The sequence below is a fragment of the Mirounga leonina genome, unplaced genomic scaffold (assembly GCF_011800145.1).
Source record: "Mirounga leonina isolate KUSES-001 unplaced genomic scaffold, KU_Mleo_1.0 Mir_53, whole genome shotgun sequence".
Taxonomy (NCBI): Eukaryota; Metazoa; Chordata; class Mammalia; order Carnivora; family Phocidae; genus Mirounga; species Mirounga leonina.
The window spans coordinates 94,404,303-94,419,855 of record NW_023270807.1 but is presented as its reverse complement, the minus strand read 5'-3'; the positions used below and the strand labels follow the sequence as shown (position 1 = coordinate 94,419,855).

The window sequence follows — 15,553 nt, the reverse complement described above, 5'->3', positions numbered from 1 at the left end:
CTTCCTTCCTTCCTTCCTTCCTTCCTTCCTTCCTTCCTTCCTTCCTTCCTCTCTCTCTCTTTCTTTCTTTAAAGATTTTATTTATTTATTTATTTTAGAGAGAGAGAGCATGCACAAGCAGTGGGAGGGGCAGTGGGAGAGGGAGAAGGAGACTCCCCACTGAGCAGGGACCCCAAGGACATGGGGCTCAATCCCAGGACCCTGAGATCATGACCTGAGCCAAAGGCAGGCGCTTAACTGACTGAGCCACCCAGGCGCCCTGACACTCCTGATTTTCCTCGTACCTTACTAGGCATTTCTTCTTAATCTCCATTGCAAGATATTTCTTGTTTACTCCTTTATTATTATTATTATTATTATTTTTTAAACTTTTCCTTTTGAAATAATTATAGATTCATAGAAGTTGCAAAAAAAAAAAGTATATAGGGAAGTCTCATGTACCCTTCACCCAGCTTTCCTCCATGGTAACATCTTATGCAACTGTTGTGCAATAATCAAAACCAGGAGAATGACATTGATGCAGTCTGTAGAGCTTATTGAGATTTCATCAGCTTTCTATGCACACATGTGTGTAGTTCTGTGCAATTTTATCACATGTTTGGTTTTGCAGAAACACCACCAGACCTGCTCAGTCACCACAGGGCTCCTTCATGCTACCCTTTATAGCCACCATTCACTCTCAAGCCCTTAAGCCCTGGCAGGCACTAATCCATTCTTTGTAGCTGTAATTTTGCATTCAGGAATGTTATATATGTGAATATGGAACCTTTTGGGCATTGGTTTTTTTCATTCAGCATGATTTCCTTGAGGTCCATCCAAATGTTGAGTGAATCAGTAGTCTATTCCTTTTGTTGCTGTGTAGTATTATTTGGGATGGACGTACCACAGTTCAACTATTCATCCTTTGAAGGACATTTGGATCATTTCCAGTTTTTGCCTATTACGAATAAAATGCCTGCAAACATTTATGTCTGTATATGAATTTATGTGCTGTATGACCATAAGCTTTCGGTTCCTTGGGAGAATGCCAGAGAGTGCAATTGCTGGGTCATATGTTAACTGCATGTCTTGCTTTTTAAGAAACTGCCAAACTAGTTTCCAGAATGGCTGTACCATTTTACAGTCCTACCAGCAGTGTATAAGTCGTCCTGTTTTTCTTCAACCTCACCAGCATTTGGTGTTTTTACTTTTTATTTTAGCCATTCTGATGGTGTGTAGTGATAACTCATTGTGGTTATTTTGCATTTCCCTAATGGCTAATGATATGAACATCTTTACATGTACTTATTTGCCATTTATATGCCCTCTTTGGTGAAGTGTCTGTTAATATCTTTTGCCCATTTTCTAGTGGGATTGTTTTTGGTTTTTTTGCTGTTGAACTTTGAGAGTTCTTTATATAGTCTTAGTATTAGACCATTGTTGGATATGCAGTTTGCAAATATTTTCTTCCTGTTTTAGCTTGTCTTTTCTTCTTCTTAACAGTGTATTAGTATCCTATGGCTTCTGTAACAAATTACTACAAACTCGGTGGCTTAAAACAACACAAGTTTATTCTCTTATAGCTCTGGATGCCGGGTGATTGAAATTTATTTCACTGGGCAAAACCCAATGTGTCAGCGGGGCTGCGTACACTCTGAAGGTTCTAGAGGAGAATATGTTTCCTCACCATTTCCAGCTTCTGGAACATTCTTTGCTTGACGCATGGCTTCTTCCTCCATCTTCAAAGCCAACAGTGTAACGTCTTCAAATCTCTTACTCTGCCTCTCTTATTAGGATACCTGTGATTGCATTTAGGGCCACCTGAATAATCCAGGATAATTTCCCTATCTCAAGATCTTCAACAAATATTTGTTGGATGAGTACATGATTTCTCTCTTGTGTGTACTTGGGGTTCTGTGTACTCCCAATCTTATTTTAAATAACATTTTTCATGTGCTGATTGCCTTAACTGTGTGGGTACTCAGCATCGCCATCCTCCCTGGCTGTCAGTCCTCCTCCTGGCTTTCCTTTCTTTAGTAGCCAATGGTGCATTTGTATATTTATTTGTATATATTCACCAAGGAACTTTTCCAGGGTGGTCAAAACTCTTGAAAAGGGTGTGGGTTACACAGATGTTTGCATCAGTCAAAACTGAATGGACAACATATATAAGACCTGTCTGTGCATTTCATTGTACGTAAGGTACACCTCCATGGAAAAATATAAATCAGAAAAACAAGCTTAAGAATATTTCTACCACCATCATCCTGGAAAAGGGCAAACCACTGGTTATATTTGCAAAGTCTCCCCCATCAGAGGCTGTCCATTTTTATTCTAGCTCTGTCAATGACTGAACCAGGTAAGTCCCAGCCCAACACAGTTAAAGAATACTTCTCTGGGCAGAGAGCAAAAGCAAGCAGGTTATATCCGCATACTCCCTGATCCTGTTGCTGAGAGAGAACAAATGAAGAACACAACCCTTGAACTAGAGTATAAACATTTCCATCTCACTGCAGTCAAGAAAACCCAAGTATGGCTGTTTTTAGAAAGGCATAGCATTTCTTATTTTGGCAGGCCTGAAGACACTTTGGAAGACTAGATTACCAATTAAGTGTAGGTATTCACACACAGCATAAGGCATATACAGTGTAAAGTTGAAGACATTGCTTAAGACCGCATGTTCTACCTCTTGCACTAGCCCCTATTCCTGGCTATACTTTATTTAGAGTAGCAATAACTTCCTATCATCATGCTAACATGGGTTGCTTAGCCACTTCAACCATGCTCAACTGACACTTAAATTGTCCTTGGGCCAATGAAGGTGAAAGGAGAGGCACATAGCATAGTGGTAGCAAGCTATATCTCTCCTTCTTCCTCCAGCGTGGTAGGAGAGAGCTATGGCCTGCACAGATGTAGGGAGAGAGTAGCTGAAGCAGTAAGACTGCATTCTTCCCACCCGGGTCATGAACCACCCACAGGCTAGTTCTGTCCAATACTGTAACAATGGTTAAAGCATGTCAGGTTATGCAAAGCTTTCCGATCAGTTTACACATGCCCTTCCAGGAAGAAATTGCTATCATTGTATTTAGTTTTGTCTGTTCTAGTACTAAACCTGAAGGGAGTCAGACAGTGTGTATGCTTTTGTGTTTGACTTCTTTTACTCAGCATGTCTGAGATTCACCCATACAGTTGTGTGTATCTCTAGCTTGTTCCTTTTCATTGCTGAGTAGTATTCCATGGTGTGACTGTGCCAGTTTGCTTATCCATTCTTTTGTTGGTGGATACCTGTGCTGTTTCCAGATTTGGGCTATTATGAATCAAGCTATTATGAACATTCTTTTACAGTTTTTTTTTTTTTTTTTTTTTTTTGTGGACATATATTCCCTTCTCTTAAATAAATACTTAGGATTAGAATTTGTTCATTGGCTATGTGTATGTTTACTTTTTAAGGAAATTTCCAAAGTGTTCTCCAAAGTGGTTGTGCCATTTTCACATAGAGTGCTCCGAAGCTTTTCTTGTGTCAAAGCAGAAATAGCACAGAGAGACATCCAGTCTGGTTACCTTTATGCTGTTGGGGCTCTAGAGGGTATCTTCTATAATATTTAGTGAAACAAAAAAAACTAAGCAAGTAGAATTTCAACAAGGAAAAGACTTCAATAAAGTATTTATACATGTTATTTATTCTTTTCCTTTACACATATGTATATGATCTCTGAAAAGTTGCACAGACCCTGCCACCGTAAGAACAAAAGTCAGTAACAGCCTTTTGCTCACTTCTGCTTCCAATGAGAAGAAAAAATCAGGGGCTCAGAACCTGTGCAGGGGGTTTGTTCCTGAGTCTCCCTTAATATGGATATAATGGAGAACAAAGGCACTAAATACTGAACTATATTTGAGGGAAGGGAAAGCTCAGCTGTATTTCTTTGTTCTGGGGTTTATATATGTGTGCTTATGCTGGTTTATTTCTTTCCTATAATCTTTTTAAGTATTGAACATTACATCTTAAATTTTCTACTTTGTCTTTTAGGCCAAGCAAGCCCTAGAAAGTACTGAAGTTCCTGTTGGCTGCCTTATGGTCTACAACAATGAAGTTGTGGGGAAGGGACGAAATGAAGTTAATCAAACCAAAAACGTATGTCGTTTGAATAGTTTAATTGCAAACATACAGCAATAAGGTAGGAGTGCACTGAATTTTATCACAGCTGGCAAGAAGATGGGTCTGTGTCAAGACCTGTAGGTGTAATGGAAGGGTAGTTTCCCTTAACATTTCTTTTTTTGAATGCCTTCCTCTCTGATTATAAAAGTGATCCATGTTGGTTTTCTAAAATTTGGAAAATTCAGAAAAATTTAATGAAGCAATACAATCTGGGGCTAATTTTCTATTTCATGGAGTTTTACTTTAGCATTTGAGTGAAACTCAAGAAGGGATTTTATTACATTGGAGTGTCAGTACTGAAGATATGAATCTAATCTCCATCTTAAGCAAATCTAATATAGGAAAATTCCACTTTACAAAACACATCAATTTAACTCATATCACATTCTTTAGTACCTTTAAATAATGTTTTCCTCCTGGTAAATTAAAAAATCACCTTCAGTTTATATCTTTGGAGGTATTAAAGGATTGTATAACGGAAGCTGTTCATGTATTAGATAATTCAGTGGAATAAAGTCTCTACCACCTACTGTCTCTGTACCTACATGTGGTATTACACTTTATTATTTTTTAATTTTAATTTTTTTTTTAGAGAGAGAGAGAGAGCATGTGTGCATGAGTGTGGCAGGGAGAGGGAGAGAGAGAATCTTAAGCAGGCTGCACACCCAGTGCTCAATCTTATGAACCCAAGATCATGACCTGAGCTGAAATCAAGAGCTGGATGCTTAACCAACTAAGCCACCCAGGCGCCCTGGTATTACACATTATAGTTTGTGTGCCTTTATATTATGTGGTTAGCTTGAAAAGTTCATGAATTAAGGCAACACTTCTTGGTATCACAACAGTGTGTCATGGTAAGTATAAATGAAATATCCAATTTTATGATTGTCAAAAGTACTAGGTGGACTCAGAGCTTAGAACCACAACACCACTCACACAGACTGTGATCTTATCGTTTGATCGTGGGAACCAGAGAACAAGCTGGTGCTGGTACTATGGGGTGCTATGGGGCATTTAATGTTTATCCATCACATCTATCAAAGAGAAAACACATGCAAAGTAGGAACCCAGGTTCACAAAGCAATTATTATTTGGATATCAAAACATTTGTGAGCTAAGTAATAAACATAATGTAGCAATTAGTGAATATATAGATACTTGTCGGGGAGTAGAATTCTGTATTTTAAATAATTGCTCTATCTCCCTATTTTGTGTATTTTGTGGTTTGGTATGATATCTTTAATATCAGAACTTTAAATGCCCTGATGTCATCCATCTAACCCCGCAATGACTGGGTTTCTTCTGTATCTTGAAATTAACCTGCCTTTTTATTTTGGTTTGTGTATCCTATAGAAGATTACCCTATCAAACACTACAGAAAGACTCTTGACCCCAAATGAGGAAACCTGAGTCCTACTTTTGGCTCTAACTACCACCACCCTCATCACTACCATCACCTCTCCCACTGTGTGTTTTTAACATGTCCTCAATTGGCTTGTGGTTCTTCAGCACTAAAAGAGAGGTTGAGGGGTGCCAGGGTGGCTCAGTGAGTTAAGCAGCCTACTCTTGATTTCGGCCCAGGTCATGATCACAGGATCCTGGGATAGAGCCCGCATCTGGCTCCGTTCTCGGCAGGGAGTCTGCGCTCTCTCTATCTGCCCCTCCACCCTGCTCTCCCTCTCTCCTCTCAAATAAATAAATAAGTCTTTAAAAAAAAAACTCCAAAAACCAAAAAGCACTTTCTCTACTTGTTTCCAGGACACCACACCACTCTGGATTTTCTAAAAAAGAGAGGTTGATTGCAGGGATTCAGTTCAACAGTTACTTACTTACTGAGAATTCTGGGGAGATCCGATTCAGTAATTCTGAATCTGATTGTTAAAAAACCCCTGAATTGAGGAAACTTTTTGTTAAGTTTCCCAGTTAGCTCTGGTATGCAGGCAGGTTTGGGAACCTGTTCTCTAAAGTACCTTACAGCTCTGAGATCATAATTCTGGACCAGCATTGCTTCCACCTGCCTCTAGCTTCCATGGCACCTCGGGCCACTGCACCAGCGTCTCTCACGCCCTGCTCTGTGTCACAGGTTAATGAGTGCCTTTCTGTCTGCCCCAACCAGATTTTACACTTGCTGAGGACAGACTTTGTAATCACACATAGGATTTAGCACAGTGGCTTGTACATAGCGATCAGCATAAGCTTACTGATAGATGTGATTATCGTGAATATCTTTAATAATTATTGCATAGCAGAGCACATAGACAGCACACAGCATACGCTTCTTGTAATTCAGTGTTTTATGAGGTGTAGATGCCAGTGAACCCCGTTCTACATACGGGGGAGCCAAGGCTTAGAGAAGTTATGTAACTTGCCTAAGGCCACAGAATTAGTAATGTCACAGTCAGGATCCAAACTTAAGAATGGTTATTTGCAAATGCTGTGTGATTTCTCCTCTACGCCACCCATGAGGTATCTGAGACTGATACCAAATGTCTGCTTTTCTCTAGAGTCTGCCAGAATATAAAATCTCATCCCAAAGAAAATGTAAGTGATGACATTCCACTAACTAAATACAGATTTGCTTAGAGTGAAGTGAGGGACAGCCTTGAAAACATCTGAAAATGGAGCACATGCTTATGAAGACTTCAGGCTTCCCCTCGAATATTCACAAACCCTAGACTCTTTTTTTTTTTTAACCCCTGAGACTTATATTCTCTATGGCATTTTAATTGAAAGAGCATCCCTTGAGGTTCTGAGGTGCTTAACTAAAAATATAGCATAATTCTCACGGCATCTCCTATTAGGTGTCTTTTGTTGGTCAGGTTATGGGACTTGAACTGGGAAATACATTGCCAAGTGCTTAGAGCGTCCCCAAACCTTTATGCATTAAAATGTTGGCAGAAACATGAGGCCCATTTTTTTGGTATCTATTTTCGAGTGTTTGCACAATACAGTTACATGTTGATGCAAGCACCTCTCTCCTTTCAGGCTACTCGACATGCAGAAATGGTGGCCATCGATCAGGCCCTCGATTGGTGTCATCGAAGTGGCAAGAGTCCTTCTGAAGTATTTGAACACACCGTGCTGTATGTCACCGTGGAGCCGTGTATTATGTGTGCAGCGGCTCTCCGCCTGATGAGTATCCTTCGACTTCGTGAGTTAATGTCGGGGGCCCTTCCTATAACCTTGAAAATGGCCAGACACATAACCTGCTTTCTAATATGTGAAAACAGATTAATGAAACAAGTTATAAAATATTGTACCCCTTGGCCAAAAAAAATTTTTTTTTTTTAAAGATTTTATTTATTTATTTATTTGAGAGAGAGAGAGAAACAGCATGAGAGGGGAGAGGGTCAGAGGGAGAAGCAGGCTCCCCGCTGAGCCGGGAGCCCGATGCGGGGCTCGATCCCGGGACTCCGGGACCATGACCTGAGCCGAAGGCAGTCGCTTAACCGACTGAGCCACCCAGGCGCCCGGCCAAAAAATTTTTAGGAAGGATTTTTAAATCACATGATTTCTTCATTTTATATCAATAGATGTAAAACTATTAACCAAATAAAACTAGAGAAAGAAAAACTAAGAGCTAACAAACTTATGTAAGGATAAGTCACAAATTAAAGTAGATTATAAAACTGTACAGAGAAAAGGTCTGAAGAATATGCACCTTTGAATAATAGATCATAGGTGATTTAAAATTTTTCTTTCTCTTTATGTTTTTGTTTATTTTTGCCATTAATACCAATTACAGTGTATGAGAAATTTTAAGTCCAAAGTAAATATAAGGTAAAAAAACAAGTCACTGATGATGTTATAATTGTAGATATATGGGAAATTGAGAAAGTTACAGCTCTTTGAATTGTGTCTTTCATAGAGTAAGCGACACAAATACAGAGTGTTAGCAAGTTTGTCTCTAAGATCTTTAAAAAATTACTCGCTTGTTCAAAAACTCAATTTCATACTTGGACAGTTTTTATGTACTTATTTTGCTATGTGTGAAAAATTTTATCACTTTAAAAATAACAGGGGGTTTTGAGTATAACAGGTACAGTCTCTACTTTGTAAAGAGGGGAGTTCTGGTCAACTTAGAACTCTGTCCCCATCCTGCCTTAGACGGTGGCTCAGTTTTAGTTTGTTTTATATTGGGGCACGGGTTATATTTTATTTGGCAAAAGATTAGGGGACAATCCTGTTTTTAAAAGGCGAAAAATCCCTGGATTAAATTCCTACTTCCTTTCTGGCTCCAATTCTCTAATGACTCAAAGAAAGTGAGTTAGGAAAGACAAGAGAGAGCACCAAACTATAAACTTTTAGCAACTGTGTATTCGGTTTTCATTATTTGCAATTGTGAGATGTTCATCTCTAAATCCTTTAAACCTCTTCTTTTGTGTGACTGGATTGTGTGATTTTTAAGACTAAGCCTAAGCTTAACTGTTTTTAAAAGTAGCCTGAGCTTGTCTGTCCAGGATGGCCTGGTTTTGTCACTGTACGCACTGGAGCTGCATACTCTCTTCAGGACCTTAATTCTTTCTCATAAATCCCGCTGGTTGTGTATGGCTGTCAGAACGAACGGTTTGGCGGCTGTGGCTCCGTTCTAAATATCGCCTCTGCTGACCTACCGAATACGGGGAGACCATTTCAGGTAACGTGACCCGTTTATGCTTTTTATTGCTAATTACTTTGCTCTCTTCGTGGGATTAGTTCGTGGGAATAGTTCACGTGCGGTCAGTACACCAAAAAGCCATGCTGGGACCAGTCTGACTCTGGGACCTCCCATCATGTTCATTTGTGCCTCAGTAGAAGAAGACAGGTATCATTTCCAGGTGAGTGCTTGGCTCTCTTAATGAGCAGAATCTCTCCAGAAGGAGATCCCTGGCCTTCCCAGGGATCTCCCCACAGTCCTCACTGATGCGCTCAGGAATGTTGGAGACGCTGTCCCTGTTGTCATTCTCACTCAGGGAGTGTCCCCAGCCCCCTGCTGCACCGTAGATACTGTTTACGGTGCACACACAATGTTTTTGCACAAAGCCAATCGTTTTGCTTTATTGCTATGTACTATTTTTTTTTTTAAGATTTTATTTTTATTTATGAGAGAGACAGAGAGAGCATGGGGGGAGGAGCAGAGGGAGAGGGACAAGCAGACTCCGCACTGAGCGTAGAGCTCGATGTGGGCTCGATCTCAGGACCCTGAGATCATGACCTGAGCTGAAACCACGAGCCAGATGCTTAACCGACTGAGCCACCCAGGCATCCCTGTTCTATGTACTATTTTTGGTGTCTAGCATTAATACCTGTATTTTCATTATTTTTCCCCCCTGCCTTTTCAAAATTGAAATTTCCCCCAGACTCAAGAATCCACATTGCTTTCGTCTTCTCTTAAAAATCCTACTTTCCCTTTAATCTTGCCACCTGTCCCCAAGTTTTTATGTTTAAGGCTATGAGCATTAGGAATTGATATTTCAGAGTTTGTCCTATAGACACATAGCATTTTTCACAAACTGGTTTGATTTTTTTTTCTAAGGTTAATCCTGAAATATTATGCTTTAAAAAGAAAAGGATTTAATAAATGCTGGACATGGTGTGCAGTTAACTTCAAAGATCTCAGATATTCTTAGGAGAATACTGAGTACCTATGAAGGGCTAAATTTGGCTGAATCCCACTGAGAACAAGTTTTGGAAAACATTCTATTTTGAGTTTTCCCAGCCGAACATTAGCTTTCCTAACAACTTCTGTACATTTGAGAATAGATGACTTTTAACATCACATCAGAAAATAAATTGTAATAAAACGATGGAGAGTAAACAATACAGTCAGCTTGACCATTAAAAAAAATGTGCAAAGTGATTTGATTTTTCCAGTCACTTATATCGATGGCTCAAATTTTGCTTACATAACTCTTTGCAAGTAAATTGCTGACTCTGTACTTTGTTTATGAGAAAGAGCTAAAGAATTTCTCAAAGCTTCTGGGCAGAACAAAGATGTGCCCTTGGATATCAGACATGGGTAGAAAATTTCTCTCCAACACATGAGTGACATTGGGTGCATACACAATCCTCTCCTACATATTTCTGCACAGGTGAACTGAAGAATAAGCTTGTTTGTAATGTGTGTACCTGGCCAAATTGGCTCCGGGGAAATGAATGACCATTGTTTGAAGCCATATCTCCAGGTTGGATGCCAAATTATTATTATTATTATTATTTTTTAAAGTGTTTGAGATTCTTTTTTTTTTTTTTTAAGATTTTATTTATTTATTTGAGAGAGAGAATGAGATAGAGAGAGCACATGAGAGGGGGGAGGGTCAGAGGGAGAAGCAGACTCCCTGCCGAGCAGGGAGCCCGATGCGGGACTCGATCCCGGGACTCCAGGATCATGACCTGAGCCGAAGGCAGTCGCTTAACCAACTGAGCCACCCAGGCGCCCTAAAGTGTTTGAGATTCTAAAGAAAACACTGATACCTTAGGTCTCTGGACCCTGTGTTTTCTTCCTTTATTGGGTTGGGTTGGGTGGGAGAGTCTGTGGGAGGTGGGATGCTGTTTTTATATTAAAGAATCATAGAATTATTTAATGCTGTATTATAAGCAGCATTAAGCTCATAGAGGATACCTACAGAACTATTTTTTTCAAAGAAGATGGTGATTACCTTATAATACATACCTGGTCCGTTTTTAAAAGTTTAATAAGAATGTGTGCTTTTTATTAAAGCCACAAATTTGTAGCTATAATGGATAGTTGAAAGTATCTTGGTATCATAGAGTGATGCAGTTTCTTTCCCCATCTATAACTCAGTGGGTCTCATCCCGGACTGCATATTACAGAGCTTTTACGTGTGGCTGTGGGAGGTCCCCACCCCAGATCAACTGGATAAGAAGGCGAAAGGGTAGAAGAGAATATTAGTACATTTTTTTTTTCTTTTTTAGTTTTGTTTTTCACAAACCCTTGTGTCCTGGGCTGACTTTCAGTAGATCGCAGGGAGGGAGCTGCTTTGCTACATGGGAAACCCTTTACCCAGAAGCAGGTTTTCCGTGAACATTCATTGGTGATGGGCGAGGGGACAGGCCCCTTTTATGGCTTTGCCGTGTTTCCCAGGAGGAGGGGCTCACCATACCAGACCTTGTACAAACGGGACTGTGGGGGTGGGGGGGGTCACGTAGGCAGCCTTGGGCTAGGACAGCAGGGGGACTGGCTATCGGAGGGCAACCGAGGATCCATGTCACTATCTTATCTTCCACCTGGGTGGGATTCTGACTTACAGGCATTCAGTCATAATCCCACAGAGTTCCCAGGTGATTCCACTGAGCAGCCAAGGTAGAGGACCTTTGGTCTAACTTCATAGTAGAGGAGAGTGTCTTGTGCTAGTGTTCATGAGAGCATGAGGAGAGGCGGGTGCTCTGAGGAACATGAACACTTAATGTGGCATGAGGAGAAGGGGACTGACCCACCATGGTTAGAATGATCTGAGAAGGTTATGAGAACTGAGAAGCCAAGGGAGGAGAGAGTGCTAAGAAGAATCGAGAATGGTCAATGGTCTCCACAACTGCAGAGAATTGAGGAGGCTGGAAAGGGAACCATTGTTTTGGTCAGTAGGGGCCTTTGGGATATCTGGAAGCACAAGCCAGTGAGGATGAGGTTGAGGAGGAAATGAGAGTCACACAAGCAACAGTCAGGAGTCTGGAATGTTCTCAGGGACTAGCAGAGTAGCAGCTTGCCTGAGGGGCAGGGTGGAAGGAAGGTTATTGGGATTTTTTTTCCCCCAGCTTTACTGAAATATAATTGACATATAACATGTGTAAATTTAAGGTATACAATGTGATGATTTGATAGATGTTTAGATTATGAAATGTTTACCACAATATAGTTGACACACCATTTTCCTCACATAATTACCATTTTGTTGTTGTTATGGTGAGAACATTTAAACTCTACTCTCTTAACAGTTTTCAAGTACACAATGTAGTATTGTTAACTAGTCATCATGCTGTACCTTAGATCCTCAGAACTTACCTTATAACTGAAAGTTTGTATCCTTGGATCAGCGGTCTATTCATTTCCTCCCAACCCCACCCCTCCACCCCTGGCGATTACCATTCTACTCTCTGCTTCTAACAAACTGAGGGCTCTAGAGGGGAGGGGGGTGGGGGGATGGGTTAGCCTGGTGATGGGTATTAAAGAGGGCACGTATTGAATGGAGCACTGGGTGTTATACACAAACAATGAATCATGGAACACTACATCAAAAACTAATGATGTAATGTATGGTGATTAACATAATAAAATAAAATTAAAAAAGAAAAGAAAACTTTTATATATATATATATTTCATTATATATATGCAATAGAATATTCAGCCATAAAAAGAAGGAAATTCTGCCATTTGGGACAATGCAGATGGACCTTGAGGGCACTATGCTTATTTCACTATAGTGAAATAAGTCAGAGAAAGACAAATACTGTATCATCTCACTTACATGTGCAATCTAAAAACATCGAACTCCGAAAGGTTATTTCTTTTAATGGGGAAAGTTTATGCAGGCTTTATAGGCCCAGGTAAGAGCTGACTGACGGCACAAGAGAAAGGGAGGTTCTTTCTGAGCAGTAGACCACACTGACCAGGCCCTTGTGCTGGTGCTCATTACCTGCTTCCCCTCCTGTGGCTGCTTCTGGATGTTCCTCCCTGGAATCGCTGTCCATTTTATCATTTCATGCACCTTAGAAGGATGCAGTGTATCAAGTCCAAATTCCTGTGACACGCCTTCAAAGCCCTGTATATTTTGACCTCATTTTATCTAATTCTTTCACTGTAGGCCCCCCAACCCCTCATTAGTTGGTTTCCTCACATAGCCCAAGTTTATTCTTACTCTTTCCCTGAAACGCTCTGCTCAGTGTCTTTAAATATTTTCTTTTTTCTTAATTTTTAATTTTTATTTATTCTAGAGAGCGCACGTGCACTTGTGTGCGAGTTGGGGGGTGGAGCAGAGGGAGAGAGAGAGAGAGAGAATCTTAAGCAGCCTCAATGCCCAGTGGGAGCCTGTTTCAGGGCTCGATCTCACGACCCTGAGATCATGACCTGAGCCTAAATCAAGAGTAAGACGCTTAACCGACTGAGCCACTAGACACCTCAAATATTTGCTATCTTGAAGGCAAGTTCAAATTTCATCTTCATGTGATATTTCATGTAATTTCATTCCTTAACCATTATCATAGTTTCTTATTCTTTCACGTATTGATCCCTTCCCTCTATTAGATACCAAAGATAGATCAAACTGAACACTTTTTTTTTTTTTAAGATTTATATTTACTTGAGAGAGAGAGAGCGCAAGTGGGAGGGGCAGAGGGGGAGAGAATCTCAAGCCGACTCCTCGCTAAGCACGGAGCCCCACACGGGGCCCAACCTCATGACCCCAAGATGGGCCCCTAGTAAATAACAGTAGATAGAAATAGCTCATGCTTAACAAACACTTACGATGTGCCAGGTATGTAATAGGTGTTATTTTTGCAATCTTATTTAATCTTCATGAAATCCTTCTGAGGTAAGTGCTATAATTATACCTACATTTTACACACGAGGAAGCTGAGGCAGAGAGTTTAACTATCGTACCGAAGATCACATAGCTAGTAACTTCAATAGTACTTGAGGAATAATAGTTGATTGGAGTGATGGTGAGTCCATACGTCTATTCTTTTCATAGTGTATTTCCTTACCCGCATTACTGCTATTCCCAAAGTGTATTAACGTTATCTGAAATAAGTTTATGTAATTATGTATACATTGCTGTGTTTATGGGATACAGGCCACATTTTCATAGGCCGATATTCATTCTCAGTTTTCTCATTTCATCAGTGCATTCCTGGATATCGGGCCGAGGAAGCAGTGGAAATGTTAAAGACCTTCTACAAACAGGAAAATCCAAATGGTCAGTTTTCCCCTGCTGTACATAATGTAACCTCACTTAAGACAAATCAGTGTGAAGAGACTTGACAAGGGCCTACCTCTTTCATTTTTTCTTTTCTATTCTTTTCACAGCACCCAAATCAAAAGTTCGGAAAAAGGAATGTCAGAAACCTTGAACTTGTTCTGATGAAAGGCTGATCCCCCTCCATGACATTCTTGGACTGAAAGCTGTTGACATCACTGAATCATGTTTACATATGTCCTTAACTCCTGGGGAAATCATCTCTCACTATTTGCTCTGTTGAGGGAACAAATTAGCACTTTTTAAAAGTCTCCCAATTATAAACAATGATTAGCTTTTCCATAAGCTTAAAGAACATTTTAAGAAGGGGGAAAAAAAATGAAGATCGAGGTTTTAGAAATTAGTAAGCAGCACGTAACCTTCTTGCCAAAATCACTGTGCCTAGGCCAGGAAAGTGCTGTTTCAGTGAATGTGCATCCAGACCCAGTTAGCGGGCGTGTGTCCAGGCTGGAGTGTGCCACACCGTGGACACCTGCTTTAGGCCTGGCTTTTCAGAATCGGATCCTCTATTCTTTGTAGCCACTCTGTTCTCCCAGGGGTTGAGGGCCCGTGACTTCCTTGGAATTTGTATAGGAGTTGTGTACATCTAGACTATGAATGCGTGCTCCTCAGAACACGTTTTTGTTTGTTTGTTCGGTTTTGGTTTTTTTGTGTTTTTTTTGTTTTTATAAAGCAGTTAGAGAAAATGCATTTTTTTTTTAAAAGATTTTATTTATTTATTTGAGAGAGAGAGAATGAGAGAGAGCACATGAGAGGGGGGAGAGTCAGAGGGAGAAGCAGACTCCCCGCTAAGCAGGGAGCCCGATGTGGGACTCGATCCTGGGGCTCCAGGATCATGACCTGAGCCGAAGGCAGTCGCTCAACCGACTGAGCCACCCAGGCACCCCGAAAATGCATATTTTTAAAACAAGTACTTGAGCATCGTTTTTAAATCATAGCATATTGCTATAATAAAACCGTACTTATGCTTTCTTTGAAGATGAAGATGAATATTTTCTTAAAAATAAAAGATAGAAGCATAACTGAGACAATTCCTTCTTTATTATTGAGCAGCTATACTACGCCAGGCTCCATTTGTTCATCGAATCCATGAACAGAACATGGTGCTGCTATTCTAGCAGGGGGAGACAGATACTACACCTTATAGATTATATAGTATTTTAGAAGATGCTAAGAATTATGGCAATAAGAAAAAGAACAGGGAAAAGGGGATGGATGTGGCATTTGGGGTTGGGACTGCCAGTGTTGCACAGTTAAATACACTGGTTCATTTAATCTGAAATCAAGTTGTTATTTATTTTTATAAAAGTCCAGGTTTAGAATTAAAATCTAAAATTTAAAAATGTGCACACAACCCTGGAAAGGGTCTCTGCAGCAGGAAGTCCCAGATACTCAGCTTTCTGACTGCAGCAGGAAGTGAGAGAACAGCCTTGCAGAGCCACACTGGGT

At 40.3% G+C, this 15,553-nt stretch overlaps 1 protein-coding gene and 1 pseudogene across 1 annotated transcript in view; one reads left to right on the top strand and one right to left on the bottom strand.

The window, feature by feature from the left end:
* The window catches only part of LOC118000879, a 6,150-nt pseudogene extending 4,432 nt beyond the window's left edge, over positions 1–1,718 (bottom strand).
* ADAT2 (adenosine deaminase tRNA specific 2) overlaps positions 1–14,777 on the top strand; it is a 20,485-nt gene extending 5,708 nt beyond the window's left edge. The window contains exons 2-6 of the mRNA XM_034990857.1: positions 4,007–4,111; positions 7,121–7,271; positions 8,665–8,771; positions 13,972–14,044; positions 14,155–14,777. Of these exons, the coding sequence (XP_034846748.1) occupies positions 4,007–4,111; positions 7,121–7,271; positions 8,665–8,771; positions 13,972–14,044; positions 14,155–14,198 (480 nt within the window). The 3' untranslated portion in view covers positions 14,199–14,777. The remainder of the gene's footprint in view (positions 1–4,006; positions 4,112–7,120; positions 7,272–8,664; positions 8,772–13,971; positions 14,045–14,154) is intronic.
* Positions 14,778–15,553: the final 776 nt, after the last annotated feature.